The 23,949-nt window shown below is 35.0% G+C and overlaps 1 protein-coding gene across 1 annotated transcript in view; it reads right to left on the minus strand.

Moving 5' to 3' along the window:
• LOC106882533 (inter-alpha-trypsin inhibitor heavy chain H3) overlaps positions 1-23,949 on the minus strand; it is a 57,885-nt gene that overhangs the window by 22,473 nt on the left and 11,463 nt on the right. Inside the window, exons 2-7 of the mRNA XM_089363368.1 lie at positions 16,542-16,708; positions 9,577-9,687; positions 7,482-7,732; positions 6,467-6,609; positions 2,236-2,521; positions 1-231 (exon numbers count right to left, since the gene is read on the minus strand). The exon at positions 1-231 is cut by the window's left edge and continues 137 nt beyond it. Coding sequence (XP_089219494.1) covers positions 1-231; positions 2,236-2,521; positions 6,467-6,609; positions 7,482-7,732; positions 9,577-9,687; positions 16,542-16,708 — 1,189 coding nt within the window. The remainder of the gene's footprint in view (positions 232-2,235; positions 2,522-6,466; positions 6,610-7,481; positions 7,733-9,576; positions 9,688-16,541; positions 16,709-23,949) is intronic.

Raw genomic sequence — 23,949 nt, forward strand, 5'->3', positions numbered from 1 at the left:
TCTGGAGGAGACTAAAGTCAGCATCAGCTCCAAACGACAAAGAAAATAGTGGAATTTCATCATTATTGTTTTCACCTACGTTTTGTAATATCATGTTGCTGTCGGTTATACCTGATGAGGCAGCACCATCCGTTAAAAATATAATCAATGGTGAACGTCCGTCCAGCTTGGAGAGTTGGAAATTATGAAGTAATTTCAAGCCGTCGACAAGAGCCTTGTTTATATTTGTAGCTGTTTAATTTGAAAAAGAAAATACAAATCAATTTGGGAAGGCAGGAGGATGGTATTTAGGCAGTGGGTTTTATATCCTAGCGACCCAATAATTACAGGTATAAACCTGAATTTGTAGATTGGATAGAGTAGTTGTAGATTCCTCAAAGGCTCAGCGTAGCTATTTTCTTTTTTCGCAGATCTTTAGCTTTATGTTAACAGCCGCTGGGCAGCTGAATTCCACAAACGGTACAGTTATTCTTCTCTATCCCAAATTACTATGTCAGATATATTATGTTTACATGCAGGATCTGCTACAATAATGCGCCGGTTTCGACATGTGCTCACCAAAAGAACGGAGGTAAATGTAATAGCTAAACTCACTATCATCAATTCTGTGTTGGTGCCTAACTTTCCTTATGGCCATGAATCTTCGGGAATAACCGAAAGAGTACGATTTAAGCGATGTGGTTTCTTCGAAAGGTGCTTTGGAGTAATGTTACTCCTTAGAGTGCGTAACTCGGAGATCAGAGAGATGCTCCAGATAGACTCTACTTCTCCGAATTGAGAGATAACAAGTCTGATACTATGAACATGTGGTAAGAACATCTCGAGAAAGAATCGCTAGACATGTTTTACGTGCAAAACCAACCGGCAAGGGACCTAGGGACAGACTACGACCGAGATAGTTGGATAACATCCATGAGTTCGGTCGGTATTGTTGGAATGCAGCCAGATCATATATATATATATATATATATATATATATATATATATATATATATATATATATATATATATATATATATATATATATACATATATATATATAGAGAGAGAGAGAGATGTACTTGCATAGCAAGTGACCTGATCTGAGATCGTGTGCTGGAACGAAAACAATTGCAGCGTGGAAGTTGTTTATAAGCCATTTAAAATAACACACAAAAGCCATCAGATTCACTTCAACATTTAAATTTAATTTGTCAAAATATTTTCGTCGCTTTGAGACCGCGACTTTTTCACTGACATATATATATATATATATATATATGTGTGTGTATATATATATATATATATATATATACATATATATATATATATATATATATATATATATATATATATATATATATATATATATATATATATATATATATATATATATATATATATATATATACGACTGTTTCCAGCGGCTCCATTTAAATGAGCAATGCAGTCATTACATCAATTTAAATGCAGTGTACAAATACATAAATAGAATTTTAACCAGTCGGACACTATGCAGCTGAATATGACAGTGTATTAAATTGATGTAATGATTGCATTGTTCAATTAAACCGAGTCGCTTGAAACGGTCGTAGTGCATCAGTATTTGATATCCTGTTGCTTATATTGATTTTATTCACTTCACTTCGAGCTATGTGGATAATACCGGGCTGACTTGGTGCTTCCACTTATGTACTTAAATGAACTGAATCTCAACTATATATATATATATATATATATATATATATATATATATATATATATATATATATATATATATATATATATATATATATATATATATATGGTAAACAAGAAAATCCGCTGATTTGTATAATGGACGAACGAAGGATTGTAAAAACAATTTAATTGGATATACATTCACATTTCCTTTCCATATAACAAACACACACTCGCCCACACAAGTATATACAAGTGAGTGTGTGTCTGTATGTGTGTGTGTGTATGTGTGTCTGTGTGCGCGCGCGTGCGTGTGTGAGTGAGAGAGAGAGAGAAAAAGAGATAGAGAAGGAGAGAAGTAGGTCACCGTAATTCTACGATGAAGATTAAATTGATCGATTAACAGTTATTTGCCACTGAATTAAGAAGCACTGTATTTAACAGCCCATTCAACACGCATGTCTCTGTATTTACGTATGTATCTATATACGAATATATACGAATATATGCATGCATATATGCATGTGCATGTTACATACACAGATATATATATATATATATATAGTCATTACTTACAGCCCGAAGCGTCTCGATCGTATATCCATTTCAAAGCTTTCTCTTTGTTCTTTTCATCCCATGGCATCATGTCGTCTTTCCAAAATTTTATATTACTGTCAAAGTCCATAATGTTGAAACGGTCTCCTTCGGCCATGTCATTTACAATCTGATCCATGGCTTTTTTCACTTGAGTCATCTTGCGTCCATACATCGATCCACTTGTGTCTATTATGAAGAGAACATCTTTGGGAATGGGATCCAAATCAGTTGGTGCGAAGAAATGAACGAAGTAACCATTTACTGCCTGTAAAATGTAGAAAAAAGTTTAGTTTGAGGCTAACGGTATATAGAAATTCCTGAAAAATATTAACAGGTCACATTGCTTGGCATGTAATAGAAAGGAAATAAGGAGGAAATCTCCGAAATTCTCCAACAAATTTGGATGAATTTCACCAAAGTTGAACAAGAAATATCCTGAAAAAACTGAATCATGATTATATCATAAATATAAATATCTTGAGAATAGCATAATCGTGAAAACTCCAAGATATAGCGAGGGTGCAGAGCAAGGAATGGCTGGTACCAACCGTAACATGACCAGACGACTGGTTTGCAAAATGGACATCACTAGGATGAATAAGACAGTGCAGAAAAATTTAGAAAAATTCGGAAAAATTAAAAAATTGGCAATAGATGCTGAAAAAAACAACAGAAAACAAACAACTGATCAAGATCTTAGGAAAATTGCAAACCTGAGTGATTGTTAGACTGATTATGAGATGAGGTTCTTCTTATGATATTGATTTATGACGTTAGTTCTGTGACACGCAATTTCTAAAGAGTTAAAAAAATCGATATCATTGCATATCTGAAACTTGAATTATTGCTCCCCCTTTAAAGGATGAAAAACGAAGTCGATGAAGATAGAACTGATCCCAGAGCGACATAATTATTTTCAATCACTCATTTGAGTACTCCGATTGTTACCATTGAATTTCATGCCATTCTTTCCACTGGCGTGCATTTCAGTACCGTTTTTTCATGCCACTAGTTTAACTGTCCCTGATAGTGACAGCCAAAGGATTTTCCTTCGTCTCGACACCATGATAGTCTATCGTTTCCTCCCAATGATGGTCTATTTACGCCTGCTTCGTTTTTGACATTATCACGTTACTAAGTTCTCAAGTAAATTTGGTAAAAGCGTCTAACGTTTTAGTGATTTTGAGGTTTCCTTTTTAGTAAAATTGTTTAAAAGCACAAACTTTAAGACTTAGTTTTTTCGAGCCAGCGAGGTAATCTCTTCATAATCCGCTGAATCTGGTAGAAACAGTGATCGAATCTTTCTAAATCCATTATACGCTACTAAACAAGGTAAGAGATATCAGAACCGGAGACCCTGATGAAACTGAAGGAAAACATCAATGTAGCAATCAGGGAAATGGGGTCTGAAACTCTTAAGGATGTTATGGTACAAATTTTGGAAAGAGCACAGATGTGCGAAGCCGAAATTGTCTGCCGTTTAAGCGATGTCATTTTTCATATGTGATGTAGTGGCGCTGCATAATTTGACTTGTCCATAATAATTACTATTATGTCCTTTATATTGTATTACAATTTCAAAACTTCATGCATCTATTTGTAAAGTTAGGGAAGTTATTAAAAATTGAAACTCATCAGTAACGTTTGGGACACCTTGTATATATATATATATATATATATATATATATATATATATATATTTATATAAGGGCATTACTATACAATAACGCGTCACGCCATGAGGCACTCTAAGGTCAGACTATAAAAAGCACATTTTTACCGAATGCGAGGAAATGCAACTCTCAAAGCCAACCCCTTAAAAACGGATTAAATTATAGATCATGATTTCGTAGTTATTGTAGTATTATACAACTTCTACTCGTCAGTATAATATGGTCAAGAAAAATAGAAATAAACAGTGAATCAACATACCAAACGAACACCGTGTATCCAGCATAGCATATAGACGACTGTTCATCACTATTTCACTATGTAAGTGGCGGGAATTTCGAATTGCATCTCGGTAAATATGCCTCTTACTCAGAATAAATTCAGCATTGAATATATTCTGGTAATATATTTAAATTCAATAATAGGACGAATTCTTGTAAAAGAATTCGTCCTATTATTGAATTTATATATATATATATATATATATATATATATATATATATATATATATATATATATATATATATATATATATATATATATAATATAATATAATATAAATATATATATATACATATACATACATATATATATACATATATATTTACAAAAACAAACACACTATAACTCACTAGAGCCTTTGCACATCTACATACGCGCATATATGTATCTGTATGTGTGTGTGTGTGTGTGTGTGTGTGTGTGTGTGTGTGTGTATGTGTGTGTGTGTATGTGTGTGTGTATGTGTGTAGGGTGTATGGGTGGGTGTGTATGCATGTATCTGACTTTGATTTTATGTTGTTTGTTTGTTTGAAGCTGCAAACTGGTGTCGAGTGACATCGTTTCACATCAAAGCTGCAAATTATCTCTGGTTCAGAAAAGATAAATGCTGGTACGATAAGGTAGCTGCTGGAAGTAAGTACCGAGACAGATACGACCGTTTAATACTCTTAAATGTAATCCCCTTACATGGCCGTAGTCCAATGACTGAAACCAGTAAGAATGTAATACACATTGTTTTGTTTGAAGTTTTTGTTTTTTAGCAAAACTATAATAATGTATAATACTTCATACTGAAAAAAAAAAATTCATTTTAGTGGCGTATCAATTACGTTATTGCTTCGCTTATATCACGCTTTGTTATATGCATCGAGACGTTGTATTATATCTAGCATGACGATATGTTGAATCTGTATCGATCTAAATGCTATTTGATCTTAAGTAGGCTATTGTGTTTTAGGCAATGGAGCATTATATGGTTTCTGTTGTGACGCTATGTTCAATCTAATGAGGCGTAGTTTTGTATCTGTTAGAATAATCTGGTCTCCTCTGTTTTAAATTTATTTTCTCCAAACGTTTATTTTATGTCATGTTGGAGAATCTCAGCTGGTTCATTCGATTGTATGTTGGATTTACTACGACCACCATCGCCACCACCATGCAACTAACACCGTCACGAATAGTATAACCACCTCCGCCACTACTTCTAGCCAAATAGTGTCATTGAATTATTACTGAGTTTAAATAATCAAGAATGGAGAGGTCAAGATTGAGCCACTCAGGTGTATTTTATAGTTTAGGGAAAAGTTAATTACATCGGCCCAAGTACTCAACTGCTACATATTTTATCGACCTCAAAAAGGATGAAAAGCAAAGTCGACCTGAACAGAATTTGAACTCAGAATGTAAAGGTTGACGAAATGTTACGAAGCATTCTGTGCAGCGTGCTAACGATTCTGCCGGCTCGCCACCTTTTTGAAATAATTTCTGATTAAGACACGAAGCGTAAAATTTTGGGAGGAAGCTTGTCGATTGCATTGACTCCAGTACTTAAACGGTAATTTAATTTATCGATCCCGTAGAATGGAAGGCAAAGTCGACAACAGTAGGATTTCAACAGTAAACATAAATAGCCGTAACAGATAACACAAAATATTTTTCTGACGCTCGAACCGAGTGGTGGTTATTTCATCGGCATTGAAGAAAGAATAACTAAGCTTTCACTAAAATTACTTGAATTAAGAATCTAAAGAATATATTCAAATACCAGTCATATAGTCGGGCACTCTACCGACGCTGCTAATAATAAGCAATAAACTGGTTTTATTTTTCTACTAATGTGTAATTTGCTTCAGTTTCTTTGCTTACTGAAGACACTATTTCCTGTAAATTAAAGAATTCTCGGATTGTTTTCAATACAAATAAATAAAAACAAAACCCTCAGACACACACACAGGGGATACAAAATCTGGACGTTGCCAGTGTGTCTGGAAAATATATCTTCACAAAAATACATTCTAATCAATAATTTACTTATTTTTCATGTAATCGCTATATTTCCTGCTTATGCAATCATGAGAATTACTAGCGTCAACGCATTTTAAACTGGATAAAAAATAACTGTAACTTATAAAAAAGGAATATGACAAAGCAACTCTGAAATTTACGGTCACAACTCAAAGTACGTATTTTTAGACACCGTATATACACTAGAATACATTCTTCATTCATCATAGCTTCAGACTTTCGTTGCACTTACCATTATATCTCCGTTGAACTTTTCTCGACGATCAACATCATATTTGATGACGAACACACCACTTACGTTTGCTTTCGGTTTGTACAGAATTTTAGCTGACTTTAATGATGGACGAGAAATTTCAGCATCTGGATTAGTTTTTCCTAAACAGATAAATACGATATTGAAGCAGGAATAACAGAAAATATTGCAATGTTCGATGGATTAATTAATTCCTTTGGTTTGTTTATTTTACTATTATTTTATTACCGCTAGCAAACTGAAAAATGAACTAGTTTAAATGTCATATAAATGTATTGTATAAATATTTGAGTAACTCACACCTACGTCACTGCTTTTCTACACTCGTACACACACACACACACACACACACACACACACACGCGCACACACACACATTCTCTTTCTCTTTCACTTTCTTTCTCTCCCCCTCTCTCCCCACTCTCTTTCCGGGCGATCACTCACAATTGAGTGTGATTTGGCAGCAGGAAATCTTTTTCCAAATACAATGAAGAAACCTCGACAAAAATATTTCAATCGTTTGTGAGACTGCAGATCATAGAAGCCAGGACAAGTATAACCGTAGGAATATTACAGAATATTGTTAGCAACCCAAATATTCAGGTTCTTGCTCTAACTTCTCCTTTTTTTCTGTTGATTTACCGAATTTGCCTCTACAGTTTTTCTTCCTTCCTCTGTAGCCCTCTGCATTTGTTTTCCGATCAAGCAGTCTCAATCAATAACATTCTTGTCAACGAGTTTCTACTTCCCTCTTTGTGCTTTTCCAAGTTCAGCTTTCTGTAAAGCATAGTATCGTGGAACTTAGATTCTCTATATGCATCAGGTGTCTCATCTAGGGCAACTTTGATTCTTCTAAGTAGGTTAATTAGAACCAACGGCCTCTTGCACTTTTATCCGGTATTTCATCACTATAAAAATCTGCTCTCTCTAAACTCATTAATACTATTCATTGATAAAAGATCAGTTAAATATAATAAAAGTCGCGTTTTGATACCTGTCTCGTTAAACACAATGGTTGGGTCGATGGGTCTCAATGGTGGGACTTGCAAATAGCTGATCTCCTTTGATTCTGCAAGGAAAACTTCGATCAGAAAATCGTCCACTGGAGTAACTGGGTCCACATAAACTGCATGTTCATAAATGCCAAACTTTCTTTTCAGTAATTCTTGATATCTGAGTGTAAACTTTACTTCTTTCAATGCAGCAACATTTATGTCAACCTTGAACTTGTTTGCTTCTCGAGGTCTGAAAATTTATGCAAAACGATAATGGTTGTTTTAGTCATGCTATCGTTGTTTTAATTAGATACATACACGTAATATCATTTTCAATTTTTGGCACAAGGCCAACAAGTTCAGTGGGGCAGTGGAAGTCAATTACTGGTACTGATTTTATCGAGACCGAAAGGATGAAAGGCAAAGTCGACCTCGGCAGGATTTGAACTCAGAACGTAAAGACGGACGAAATATCGTTAAGCATTTTGCCAGGTGTGCTCAAGATTCTGCCATGTCCCCGCCTTATATATAATTAATGTTAAAACAGTTCATAAGACGGTGTGCTAGTAGAATCGTTACCGCGCGAGTCAAAAAGCATAGTGGCATTTCTTCTGACTTTACGTTTGGGGTTTGAAACGCCGTTGGGGGTCAACTTTGCCTTTCATCCTTTTCGTGATCGGTAAAATAAGTACCAGTTAACCCCAACTGGGGTCGATGTAATCCTTTCGAGCAATTGCTCATCTTGTGTCAAAAATTTGAAGCCAATATTAACACAGATCATCCTAATTGCACACTAGTAAACATATTTGATGATATTCTATTATTAGGGTAATCAAAAATGTGAGTTAAGAAAACTTCCCAAATATCTGTGATGTGAGTTTCACGTAAACAACAAAGTTTGAAATATTTTTTTATTATACAATTTGAGTTCATAAGTTCAAACTGTAAATGGAAATAAAATGTCAATTAAGTGACATGGGAAATGTTATGCACAAAATATTGTAAGCACCGATTAGGAACTCTTATATGCTTACACATACAAAAGAGAAATAAATGAAATCACTGGCTTGATTCGAACCATGTATTCATTATTTAAAAGTCGACCGAGTTGCCACTTACTATTGATAGAGTATACCAATGTCCAATCTCGTTTCTAAGAAATAATTGGCAGTTAGAGAATAAATGTTCCATCTTAAGATGAAGTTATAAAAAATTACATCATAAATTTACTTGAAATAATATAATTTACTCTTGCAACAAAATGATTATTACGATCTAATGATTATTTTAACAACATTATTAACCGTCTGGCAATCAATCAAGCAAACAATCTATCAATCGAAGAAAACTGAGTTATCTTACGCAAGTATGATAAATTGAATGATTTGCTTCATCGACTTTTCGTAATTCAATATATCTGTCAACTAATGGCCAGTGCTATTGGGTTCAAAGGAGAAAATAAATGGTAATTGTTAACGGTTGTTTTTCCGAAAAACATTATGGGTGACGCAACTAAAACTCGAACCTATCTCGCAGACATACCTAGTCAGAGCTAACTACTGTTACACTGTACCTAGTAAGACTATTCAATTATAATAAAAAAATTTTTTAATCAATCCAATATGAAGAGAAGAATACGAAGAATGTTGTTGTTTTTGGCCCTCCGTCGCTTATTAACGTGAAATTAACGTGCAAGTGGCTGAGCACTCCACAAACACGTGTACCCTTAACGTAGTTCTCGGAGATATTCAGCGAGACACAGTGTGACAAGGTTGACCCTTTGAATTACAGGCACAACAGAAATAGAAAGTAAGAGAAAGTTGTGGTGAAAGTATACAGCAGTGTTCGCCACCATCCCCTGCCGGAGCCTCGTGGAGCTTAAAGTGTTTTCGCTCAATAAGCACTCGCAAGGTTCGGTCTGGGAATCGAAACCGTGATCCTATGACCGCGAGTCCGCTGCCCTAACCACTGGGCCATTGCGCCTACACATACGAAGAATATATACCTGAAATTATATAATTACCGAAAAATGGAAAGACATTTCCAGGTTAATAAAAAAGTAATATGGAGAACATTTTGTGTGTATTTACTTACTTTTGAGCGACATGACCAGCACTTTGTCCTCTTTTCTTGGCCTTTTCGTACGCCTTTTTGGCTTGCTCTTTTTCTTTTACTTCTCCTGCATATTCCTCTCCATCAATTACCCTAGTTAAAATGACAGAATAGTTGTATTTGTAGGAATTAGAACATTTTATTTCAGAGAAGACTTTCTAATGTTATCAATCTATGATCAATACTCTCAGTTTATTATACTTACTTCTTTCACATCAATTACAACGAGCCTGTAAACACAAGATTGATAAAGTTCTTTACTGCATTATCAAATTAAGACAACTATTACTGATATATAAACTCACCTATTCGGCAGACATGCACATAGACGCATCGTCCTGCTATTTGCATTTGTACTTGTGTACCATTTCTCCGTTTATTTTTTCCGTTCTTGTTTTCGTATACATTCGCTGCTTTCTTCCAAGGAATCTAGTGCTCTTAGCTTAGTTTTTCCTTGGAGCTGGCTAGATTGGAGCAATCTCGAGTATGACCAGCCGAAATTGCAAAGATAATCTGGAACTCGACTGAGGAAAGAAAACTACGAATGACCCATCTTTGTTTTTTCTTGTCCCTTTATTTATATCATCTAACTCTCTAGATGTTTTGCGTTCTTGTTCCATGTTTTGTATTCCTTTATATATATATATATATGACACTTACAATTAACCTTCATATTCATTGTAATTGTCTTGGGTATATATTCAGTAAATTATTTATAATCTAGCAAAGCGAACCCGGTATTAACTCATCGGATGAAATACATGGGATTGCCAACTTCAGGTAATCCTAGGTGCTCTTTGTCACTCGATGCTGTTAGCTATTTCTTGGATTATAACGAAGTGCTTGAACGTAACCGTCTGGATACTTTATCCATATCTATTCGCAATGTACATACATACATGAATATTTACATGTATATATATATATATATATATATATATATATATATATATATATATATATATATATATATCCACACAAACATATACGCACACACACATATATGTATATATAATTTATAAGCACACTGTGCAGAAACGATTAAATTAAACGCATGTACTTTTGTATTCAACAAGTTCGTGTACACTTAAACGTTGGGAAACATTTACTGTTTTTGTCTCATAGAACGAGGCTTGCTCTGAATTACGTCATCGGACAGTCAGACACCTGTTTCTGCGTAAATGTTCTTCATGACTGACGGAAAATGATCTAGGAGTTCAAAGTTCTGTTGGAACTTCTATTATTCTATGTAAACAGCAACAAAATACATTTGCTGATGTGTGTGTAACTGGAAATATATTATCAGTTTTAAAGAATGCTGAAGAACATATATAGATATTGTTTCTATTGTGATGCAAAATACAAAAATAAAAGCCTTTTGTTCTCTCAGCTCATACTTCACCCCAATAACTACAAAGGTTAAGATTTTCTCAATTGTTTCTACAAAAGCCATTTAGAAATCATTTATAATGCTGGAATTATTATCTCTGCTAAAAATTCTTCTAGTCTTCTGAAGGAGCTACTCGCAAAACATTAACATATTTCAACATCAAACACGTCAAAATGTATCTTATAATCGTTTTTGTTTCTTTTTTCCCCGGAATTTGTTATTCTAAATACTGACAAGCCATTGTTTCAGTAACACTCGAAAATGCTATTAATTAATTTCATAAGAGGCTTTCTCTAAGCAAGGGGGAAGATACGTATTAATATCAAAGCAAATTGAATGAATAATCAAACGCAATCGTATATGTGTGTGTGTGTATTTGTGTGCATATATTTATATATTTATTCATGTATGTATGTATGCATGTATGTATGTATGCACGTATGTATGTATATATATATATATATATATATATATATATATATATATATATATATGAAGTTTTTAATCAAATGATTAATTCACAACGAACACAGTGACGCTTACGTAAAGGAGACAGTGAGTTTCAATCTTCAAATTATTATCGTTACAAGTTTGCTTTGTTTCATACGAGACAATCGAAACGCTTCCTCCGCAGACAAATATAAGTGTATGTGTAGAGAGGGGGGTTTATATATCTATGCTAAACGGCTTTACTCTGAGTGCTTTTGCTCCGTTTCTTTTGCAACAGTCTGGATACTTACTGATCAGACCCCGTATATGATAGGTAGATAGATAGATAGATAGATAGAAAGATAGGTATATATAAACATATAAATACACAAACCCAACTAACCACCCATACACATACACCTCACATACACACCAGGCACGTGCCGCCAGTAATTACTCAGGGTAGGCAGTTGGTGACGTTTATGTAGTAATACACGTAAAAGAATAAGCGAAATACAGGCGCGCGACTGAGTTGGAGGCAGAATTACCTCTGCTGCCTTTAAAGAGCGTAAAGAAAATATTGCTGTAGGAATGTACGCAGCATGTGTACTACAGCAGTACTAAACGTAGTTTCAATACTGAGATTGAAAGGCAGGGGTGGATTATCCCGAACTAATCTACAAAATAATAAGATATTTTGCATTTTATGCATGGTAATCAGAGTAACCTTCATAATCTTATTGAATTAGATGCATATTTTGCCATCGAAGGTAAATGCTACTATCGATCTATAGTATTCAGAGTAGGTACTGCCGACTTTACCTACCCAGGTGGTACGTTCCTGATACACTCACATATAATGCATTTAAAGTAATGTAAACTCGATCGCGCAGACACTGTGTTTTGTTTATATGACAAATTTACTGCAGGATAGTGTCCACGTCCAGGGAATGCTCTCTACATGACTCCGAGTGTTAAAGAATACATAATATCCCGTACCAGGCAAGTTGTCTCGCTTGGTCCAGCACAATCAGCGTTGTGCAGAGAGCTTTCCGTGGACGCTATCTCAAAGCAAAGTTCACGTATAAATAAAACACATATACTATGTATGTGCGTCAGATAATGGTGGTCCAACATGGCGGCAGTCGACTGACTGTACGTATAGTGTCGACGGTATCTCAGTCGTTTGACCAACTAAATTACGTCCTCCTGAATTGACTATCACCGATTGTGTGGCACGTTGTGTAACAGGACCTGAACATTTTTAAAGTTACAGTTACAATGCAACAGCTTTTTTTTTTTTCTCACACATTTCTTTCTCAAAGTTTCTTCACACACGAAACTTTTGAAAATTGCATATACTGAAGATGACATGCCGTACGATTACACACACACACACACACACACACACACACATACACACACACACACACACACACACACACACACACACACACATATATATATATATATATATATATATATATATATATATATATATATATATATATATATATATATATACATATATATACACACACACACTTATACAGTAAAAGGGGAAGAATATGTGATTGCCGGTGAAATCATGCTACTTATGTTTCAATAATAAGGCATGTTAATGATTGTTTGTGCGGGCGCAAGCATTGCTGTGTGGTAAGAAGCATGGTTCCTAACCACGTGGTTCCAGGTTCAGTCCCACTTCATGGCACCTTGGGCAAGTGTCTTCTACTATAGCCTCAGGCCGACCAAAGCCTTCAGAGTTGATTTGGTAGACGGAAACTGAAAGAAGCCCGTCGTATATATATATATATATATATATATATATATATATATATATATAAATTTACAGATATATGTGTGTGTGTTTCTCCCGTCACCGTTACAACGAATGTTGGTGTGTTTACGTCCCCGAAACTTAGCGGTTCAGCAAAGAGCCCGATAGAATAAGTACTAGACTCACAATGAATAAGTTCTAGGGAGATTTGTTCGACTAAAGGCGGTGCTCTAGCATGGCTGCAGTCAAATGACTGATATTACTAAAAGAATAAAAGGACATTAGGTTATATAAAACACCTGCTATACACATCCATATAAATACTACTATGAATGTATCTGTGTGTGTGTGAGTGTGCGTGTGTGCTGACTTGTACCGACATATCTGTTTAGAGTATTATGGTTATAGTGCGATCCGAAACCTACTTCATTTTTGTTTGTCCGTTGCACCAAGCCGAAAGTTTGTTTCATAGTAATTGACCTTGCGAGAGAGGAGAGAGTACTCTGCCAGAGTTTTTGCCTTTTACAATGTTAACATGAATATAATTTCTTGACCTTTCGGATTTAGATAACGCTATTAACCATTTCTGTCTCATGTGACCTTTTTTATTAGTCCAGATGTACGAAGCATTCATAAAAGATATGTTCTATTTTGTTTTATTTGTAGAAAATACATTGAAAAATCATCATGAAATTATTAACTCGCAAATTACAAATAATACTTTTCCTTAAATACCCAAATGTCATTTTATAAAAAGTTGCCACTTAGAAGAACTTAATAAATATTACTAATCAAAGTTAGGGCTACTACGCAGTCATACGAATTGATGGAAATAACAACCAAGTTTCTTTCAGTCATACTTTGTGATCTTGAAATGGGATGTCTGAATTTACAATTTTGACCTAGATATGCAGCTATTATTTTTCCAAATATCAAATGCCGTCCATGTTGACTCTGTTTCCCTCCTTCCGGAGTTGACAAAATTAGTACCAGCTAAGCACCAGGGTCAATGTAATGATTAACTCTTCCTACAAAAATTGCTGACTTTGTACCAAAATTTGAAGCCGTAATTTTGCCAGATATGCAAAAATACCCAATGATCAATGTTGAACTGTTCTTCATCCATGATCTTATATATATATAAGGGCTGCCCTCGAGATTTAGGAATGAAATACACGTATCTCTCACAACCTTTCCCCTCATATTCTCAATAGAAAATACAGTCAATTACTAGGATTGGTCCCAGGAATTTCTATTTTCGACGTCGAATGGATGAAAAGGAAAGGCCACTTTTCTTGTATAAGGCTTAATTACATAGTTTATGAACGAAATTGAAGACTCTAAGGAATTTAGTCTGGGGCTCCACTTCTACTGTTATTATTATTAGTAGTAGTAATAGTGACGTTAGAACTTTGAGGTACATGCGGACAGCCTTCGGCTTTATCAGTCTGAAGGCCCCCCACCTTCGTTATTTAACATGCATAGATGGGCGGGCTATATATAATCTATAATATTACACACCACAATAAAATATGTCATAAAACTTATATAAATATAAGTTTTACAACCCACACATATGGGTACTCGTAGCTTTACAGTCATACATCCATGTGCACGTACATAACTTATGTAAATTATATTTTGCATTCAAAAGTCATCAATTTATTGCATATGTGATTTAGAATTACAATTTTGTTCCGTTTTGTTCGTATTCAAAAGTTTAATCCACCATTTTCCTTACACTTCGTTTTAGTACATATTGCATGGTATTTATACATTACATGGGGGGGGGGGGTAAATGAGGTCTGGATAACTTATCGTTTACGCATCTCAGTCATTGGACCACGGCTTACAAGGAACCCATCGCGAAGATTTAGTAAAACGAATTGAACCGAGTACTTAGTTTTTAAAGATTGATACTTTTATCCTCGGTCTCTAGGGGTTCAAAATTTTCCTTTCTTCAAGGTTGTATGAATTATTTTTCTAATCCGAAACTTATATCAGTTCCTCTGATATATCCATGTACTCTTTGTGGCAGTGTTTCTAGTTTCTTAATATGGGGTCATCGCTACACGTTTTATTTTATATGGTGTATTTCAATACAGACGTAATATACAAATGGAATTCTATATTTTTGTGCCTGTCCATGTATGCACCTGTATGTATACGTGCTTATACATGTGTGTGTGTGTGTATAAATATATATATATATACATGTCTCTTAAAGGATAGAGCTCAAAATCAATGCCTTGAAGATACTTTATTGCAGCAACAATTATAATAATAACAGAAACAACCACAATAAGCCAAACTTATGCACATTTCAATAGGGTATCCCGGATAAATAAACCACATCATAAGATGTCTCGTAAAATATTGTAACAAATTACATGTGCGTGGGCGGGTATAATTAATTAATTAATTAATATACTATCGTTATAGGAAGATCCGATAGGAAATCTTGATGTACATGGGGGATGAATTTTTGGCAAGGGATTTTTACGCTGTAAACCAGGCGGTGTACGTCGCTGGATCTCGGTTGATTGGTTTGTTTACATTCTGTAAGAAAATAACGATGGTAGGTTGCGTGCCGTCGATTATTCTTTCACCCTCTTGGATGATGTGCGTGTTTTGCTAATAATAGTATTGGTGATGGCAATAATGCGACCCTGATGAGATGGAGTATCCAGAAATTTGTAATATGTTGTAATTTGTTACAATATTTTACGAGACATCTTATGATGTGGTTTATTTATCCGGGATACCCTATTGAAATGTGCATAGGTGTGGCTTATTGTGGTTGTTTCTGTTATTATTATAATTGTTGCTGCAATAAAGTATCTTCAATGCATTGATTTTGAGCTCTATCCTTTAAGAGACATGTATACATATATATATACAAAAACTCAACTGTGAGCTTTTTGCTAAGGCTGTTAACAGATACTATATATTTTGTAAAATTTGTTTTATAAAAGTATATATTTAATATATATATATATATATATATATATATATATATATATACAAACATATATATATATATATATATATATATATATATATACATGCATAAATACACCCGAGTGTGTGCGCGCGTGCGAGCGTGATTTCTTGTGCTCAGCACAAGTACCTTTCAATGTTCCACTATGTCCCGCTTCAACAGTATACGTCTGTATAGATTTTCCTTTACGATGTTGATAAAAGAAGCATCAATCAAATTATTTCAACCATTTGTCCTGTCGCAATTCAATGACTGGAAAGAGCAACAGCACACAGGTCAATTCTATCAGGTCAGACTCTGAATTAAACAGTAATAACTGAAAGAGCAACAACGAAATAAAATATACTTACATGGAGAAATTCGAAATGAACGCTTGGTCTGGGAGATACACGTTGAATGTAACGTCTGTGGAGTAATTCTGGTTGTTGGCCATTACACTCGTGATCTCTGTAGTAGCAAACCGCATCCTAACATCAGATCTGACGTGTAAGTATTTAACTTGGGGAGAACCTTCGCCCTAAAACATATCAATAGATGTGAGTAACGTATTTCACCAACAGAGAAATTGATAAAACTAATCAGAAACAAAGAGAGAAAAAGAAGTATCGTAATATCACGGAAAGCTTATTTTAAGGCGTTAACGAACTGTAATATTTTGATTTAACTTAGGAATCAAAGAAGATACAAGTCATTCATGTGGAGGTCTACAATAATGTAAATTTAAGGACAGCGACTATCACAGTATCACATATATTATCCATTTGAATCTGGCGCTTTTCCTAACTGCAACAAAGTGAGAGCTGTGCATTGCCAACAGACTATAAATTACAAATAAGTGCAATAAGTGAAATTTGTGAAAACTACTGAGACTGTGTGTATTTCGTTTAAATTGCAAAGAGTAATACATTTCTTTATATTACGTAACAAAATAGAACGGTGACATGGCAGAATCGTTAGCACGCCTAACAACATGCTTAGCAGCATTTTGTCTGTCTTTACGTTCTGAGTTCAAATTGTGCCAAGGTCGACTTCGTCAGTTACGGATTGGGGTCGATGTACTCCACTATCCCCCTTCCCTCAAAATTTTCAAGGCCTTGTGCCTAGATTAGAAATAGTAATTATTATTATTACCTAAGTCGGCAAGATGGCAGAATCGTTAACACGGTGGACGACATGCGTAGCGGTTTTTCGCCCGTCACCGCGTTCAAATTCCGTCGAGGTCGACTTTGCTTTTCATTCTTTTGGGGTCGATAAATTAAGTATCAGTGAAACTCTGGGGTTGATGTAATCGACTGGTGCCCCCCCCCCAATGCCAGAATTTCTGGCCTTGTGCCTATAGTAGAAAGGATTATTATTATTACCTAAGGCGGCGAAATGGCAGAATCGTTAGTACACCGGGCAAAATGTTTAGCAACATTTCGCCCGTCTTTAGGTTCTGAATTGAAATTACACCGAGGTGGACTTTGCCTTTCATGCTTTCGAGGTCGATGAAATAAGTGCCAGTGGAGCACTGGGATCGATGTAATCGACTATCCCACCTCTCCCAACTTTCAGGCCTTCTGCCTATAGTAAAAAAAGGATTATTACCTCGGGGTGATATATTACATGTGGTTGGAATATAGCAGAGGAAAATTATGTAGAAGCCCGTGCATGAGTGTGGGAGGGAGGGAGAGCACGCGCGCGTGCGTTCATATTTACACTGTCATAAAACTGGTGTTGTGTATGTTGTGTTCTCTTATCTAAACTAAATTCTGATAAACTGAATTCTGGGATCGATATGCTCAACCAAATCTTTGAAGATACGGTGTTAGTATGGCCTTTAATGACTGATACGGATAAACAAATTCAGCAGACCAGAATATTTTAGGAAGCTAAAGTTATCTTCGGCAGGATATGAACGTAAAAAACTATAATCTCACACAGCAGTTGCACCTAAAGTTAACCCTACTGGGTTTTGAAGTTTGACCTCCCAACGAACTAAACTATTTACAGTAAAGAATTTCAACACCCTCTTTTCAATTTCTCCTGTATATTTTCTTCGTTTTTTAATATTTTTTCTTTGTTGCTGTTGCTAAATAATGATTTTGTTATAATACAAGCTTGCAGGAGGACTATTCAAACGGAAGGATACAGTCTATTATATTAGAAAAAAAAAATGATGACCTGTGGAGTCAAGAAATGCCGCTTTACCCACTCCACATTGAAAATGGTTTTTATATGAAGAAGAGATTTCGTGTGAGAGATGTCGACATACTTAAATAGAGAATATACGATGAGAGGTGTTATTGCGATGATTCAACTTAATCTTCCTATTAATAATAAATGCTCACCGCTCGTATGGTTATTAAAGAGTCAGTTATTAAAGTTAATTAATATGAAGGCTCTCTGCGGTCTAATTTGAAATTACTTGAGGTCGAATTTATTTCGAGCCTTTCGGGATTGATAAAATAAAATAACGATATAAGTGAGGTTTAATTGGCAACATTTTTAGATTATCAGCTAAGATGTCTTGGAGTATTTATTGTGACTTCTTTATATTTTGAGCTTTCAGGTTTTATTTTTAATCCATCACCCGTTTAGCCCCACCTGGTGAACCTTGAGCAGCTTAGCGGAATTCATTTTGTTACAAATATTTGGGACATGTCCCTAGTTTGAGAATCTCTCTCTCCATTCCTCACACCGGTTTCGGAGGTCCTAAAAATCCAATGGATCACAGGCATTACCCTTTCCTCCCAAACTAAGAGCAAAAACTGGTGTGATGGCAAAACGGTAGAGGATGAAATATGCCTTTCTTTGTTTAGTTACGTTTTGAGAAATTGGTGGCACAAATTCTAGGTACATGGGGTTTACATACTTTAAGAAATTATTATTTCTTATATTTAATTGTTTATGTTATGATTTTATTTATTCCATGTACCCACATGGGGATTAACACATACTTTAAGAAATTATTATTTCTTATATTTAATTGTTTGTTATGATTTTATTTACTCCATGTACCCAGACTTTGTGGACACCCTGTAGTATTCAACACTTAAGTAGTGGGATCGATTAATTCAACTGAGCTCTCCACTCTGCTTCCACTACAGAATCACTACGAGAATTGCACACGCGCACGCACACACAGATACACTCACACAACAATTACGTAGCCTTAAGCTATTATTAGAAATCAATCAACAGATCGATCTCCTCAATATTCTTTTGCAGTTAATACAATTTATCTTCCTTTCCCAACAATTTATCTTCCTTTTCCACTATATACTATGTCGGTTCTACATTTTCTACTTAACATTGATACTCCTCTTTATTTTATTGATACTCCTCTTTATTCATTTTTATACGTACGCTTTCTGAACGTATATTTCGGACAGGCTTGGGTAGAGATGGATTGCTTGAATTCTCTTGCTATCTGAAAATACAAGTCTTCATCTATACTCCACCGGCTACTAATGTCACATATCGACGCGACACTCCTCTGAAATCCCTCTCTCTCTATCTATGTATCGAGCTAGCTCTCCATTTCATCACTCTCTTCTACGTAACTCCCACTTATTACTTTCTCTCTCTCTTCATCTCTCCTACTTTGCTTCTCCCTTACACTTCATCACCCCCCCTCTCTTTCTTTCTCAACCATTCTGTCCCATTTCCCCACTCTCTCCTACTTCTTCTTCCACTTTCCTGTATCTTTTCTCGGTCTCCTTTTTCTCCATTTCAATCAGTTCTCTCTATTTCCTTTTCTCAGCTAATATTTATTATAAGGACTGCTTCACAGTCTTATGTTATAACCAAAGACTGTGAAGCAGTCCAGGTAGTGACCTGCATAATAATAATAATATCGAAAAATACCTTAGGAATGAGAACTTTCCCCAAGACCCCTGATGAAATTTCCCCATGACACCTGATGAAGGCTGGAGAGTATATCAGCCGGAACGTTGTGCTAACAACAAACAAGATGAGGACAAATATCTGTCAAATGTAAATAATGTACATAATTCCTCATCTCTTAAACATAGAACTGAACTCCTAGACTATAAATACATCAAATAGTTGCTGCTAGAGATGGTTTCTTTGCGTTTGACCTTACATCTGTTACCCTACATCTTCCCTAGATAAACGATGGTTGTACAGTCACTGCGTAACTAATGTTGTATATGTGCGCATGTTTGTGTGTGTTTACTGTTATCAGTGTATTTGTTACTTGTTCCAGTCATTAGACTGCGGTCATGCTGCAGCACCGCCTTGAAATTTTAGTGAAGGAATCGAGCCCCAATACTTATGTTTTAAACCTGGCACTTATCCTATCGGTGTCTTTTGCCGGACCACCAGCCTACGGGGACGTAAACGCACCAACACCGGTGTCAAGCGGTGAATGGGGAGACAAACACAGACACAGAAGCACATACACAAAGATATATATATATATATTTATGCATATATATATATATATATATATATATATATATATATATATATATATATATATATATATATATATATATATATATATATATATATATATATATACGACAGGCTTCTTTCAGTTTCTGACTACCAAATCCATGCAAAAGGCCTCGGTCGGCCCGACGCTATGGTAGAAGACACTTGCCCAAGGTGCCACGCAGTGGGACTGAACCCAAAGCTATGTCATTTGGAAGCAAGCTTCGTACGTTTCCTTATGTGTGTGTGAGTGTGTAATCTTACCATTATATATGTACGTTTAGTAGTAAAGAGTTAAAGTTAACGAACTCATTGCTTACATAAACAAACTTACATACCGATATGAATAAGCATATGTATTCAAGTGTGTGTATATGTGTACGTGCTCTTTTTCTCTTGTTAATTTAGAGCTGTGCTTCTCAGCCATATTTTGCCAATGGTGTTTTTTGGTTCCTCTATTACTCTATTATACACTAATAGACATTCTATGTTTAAAAGCTCCTATTCCATTTTTATAAGTAAATGATATTACGAATTGCATTTTAAAAATTGTTAAATGATTTTGTGAATTGCAGAAGTATATCCAATTTATTGTGTATATGTTTTAACAGAAAAAATGTATGTGGACACCCAGGGACCATATGAACTTCGGTTGAGAATCACTAATTTAGAGTGCTTTGACCGACGACCTGTTTGGTAGCTAGGCTGTGAAGGAAAGCATCTGCTTTTGTATCTTCTTAAGGAGGTCTTGCAGATTTTTATAGTCACAAATATCGTAATCATTCATAATGTTTGAATTAAGGAGTTGTATTCCTTTTCCGCAGAACCCACGTTCAGTCATGCTCTAGACAGATTTGTACGTATTTTCTTGTTCCAAAAATAATAGGTATGAAACTGAAAGAATATCTTGGGATTTGCAAACTCCGTATATAAATATATGTGTGTATGTGCATGTGTGTGTGTATGTGTATGTGTGTGTGTATAGATATGAATGTACAAGTATACAAACACATACGTGTATATTTCTCTCTATGTGCATGTAAATTTGTGTGTATGTGCATGTGTATACATATGAATGTGTCAGAGCTTTCATTCGTACACGCATAGATAGGTCAAATTGAGTACACTTATAGAGGTCAGCTGCCCAACAGATGTCAACACTTATTTCAAAATCAGCGAGAAAGAAATTGTTAATGGAAAAGTACTTTGAACGCTGCAGTGTTTCTACAGAAATCATAAATTAACGCTTCTGTTAATAATCATATGTGTTCTTGATGACCGTATCAAGAGATTTAATAATAATCTTGAAAACATCCGTTTTTCTCGGTGAAGAAAATAACCAAATAATATATGTTTTACATATTCAATCTAAAAGCGTAACGGTTAAAATATGCATGTTTTCTATAAACTCTCTACCGTTAGAATTATCTAAATTGTAGTAATGACAGTTTATTTATTTGCTTGTTTTAAAACAACTAACAATATCCCCATTGGAAGAATCCAAACACAAATAAAAAGATTAAATCACAGACACAGACACACACACACACACACACACACACACACACACACACACACACACACACACACACACACACACACACACACACACATGTTCATATATATATATATATATACAGAGATAGAGAGAGAGACTGACAGAGCGACAGACAAACAGAGGGCGAGAGGGCGAGAGGGTGATAGATAGATAGATAGATAGATAGATAGATAGATATCCTACGTTGAAAAGATTAAAAGTCGTAGCAGCAGTTCAAAACGAAAATAAACTGGAAGACGAGAAAACTTGGCGTGGATCGAGAACAGGGAAGAAACGTCGTCGAAGGTCTATGCTCCATACAGAGCGAAGATCTTATGTAAGTATACATAGGGGTGGCTGTGTAGATATACGCGGGAGATGAAGGCGACTGTGTGGTAGGAAGATTGCTTCCAACCACATGGTTCCAGGTTCAATTGCATTGCGTGGTACCTCGGGCAACTGTCTTCTGCTATAACCTCGGGCCGACCAAAGCCGTTTGAGTGGATTTAGTAGGCGGAAATTGCAAGAAGCCCGTTGGATATGTGTGTGTGTGTGTGTGTGTGTGTGTGTGTGTGTGTGTGTGTGTGTCTTTGTGTCTGTGGTTGTCCGCCTCCACCCCTTGACAAGCGGTTTTGTTCTCTTTATATCCACATATAATCTAGCGGATCGGCAAAAGAGACGATAAAATAAGTACTGGGCTCAGCAGATATAAGTCCTAGGGTCGATTTGTTCGACTAAAACCGTTCCATGTGGCACTCTAGCGTGGCCACAATCAAATGACTGAAAATTAGTAAACGCATACATGGATGGATAGATAAACATAGAGAGACGGACAGACAGGCATACTTGCAGACAGGCAGACAGGCAGAGAGACAAAGTCCCCAAAACTCAGAATAGTTTATCAAGACATTTTTGCGTTGTGAAATAGGACACCTCAAATATAAAAGTTACGCTTTTAGGTCACAGACGGTATTGGCAGAAGAGAAAGAAGGGTGAAAGCTGTATGTTTGGCACAACATGTAAGATAAATCGCTGGAACAAAGATACCAATGAATTGGCCTAAGTACACACAAACACACGCCAAGTACCACACACATTCAAACGTACACATATATAGATACACGCAAACACACAAAACATATGCATATATATATATATATATATATATATATATATAATGTGCGTGCGTGTGTATATATATATATATATATATATATATATACACATCTATATATATGTATATATATGGATGTATACATGTGCACACACGTGTATATGTACATACTTATACCAATATAAGTATATACCATATATACACACACATATATATATATATATATATATATATATATATATATATATATATATAGAGAGAGAGAGAGAGAGAGAGAGAGAGAGATACATATATATATATATATATATATATATATATATGTATATATATATATATATATATATATATACATACAAATATATATATATATATATATATACACACATACATATATGCATATATATCTGTATACATATATATAATTACGTATATATACGTATATCTATTATATACGTACAAATATATATACGTGTGTGTGTATGTGTGTATAAATAAATATATATATATATATATATATATATATATATATATATATATATATATATATATATATATATATATATATATATATATATATATATATATATATATAGGTAAATGTGTATATATATATACACACACATGTGTAAGGAAGAAGAACAGAGATGCGGAGCAACAGAAAGGAAAC

The sequence above is a fragment of the Octopus bimaculoides genome, chromosome 15 (assembly GCF_046866305.1).
Source record: "Octopus bimaculoides isolate indiv1 chromosome 15, ASM4686630v1, whole genome shotgun sequence".
NCBI lineage: Eukaryota > Metazoa > Mollusca > Cephalopoda > Octopoda > Octopodidae > Octopus > Octopus bimaculoides.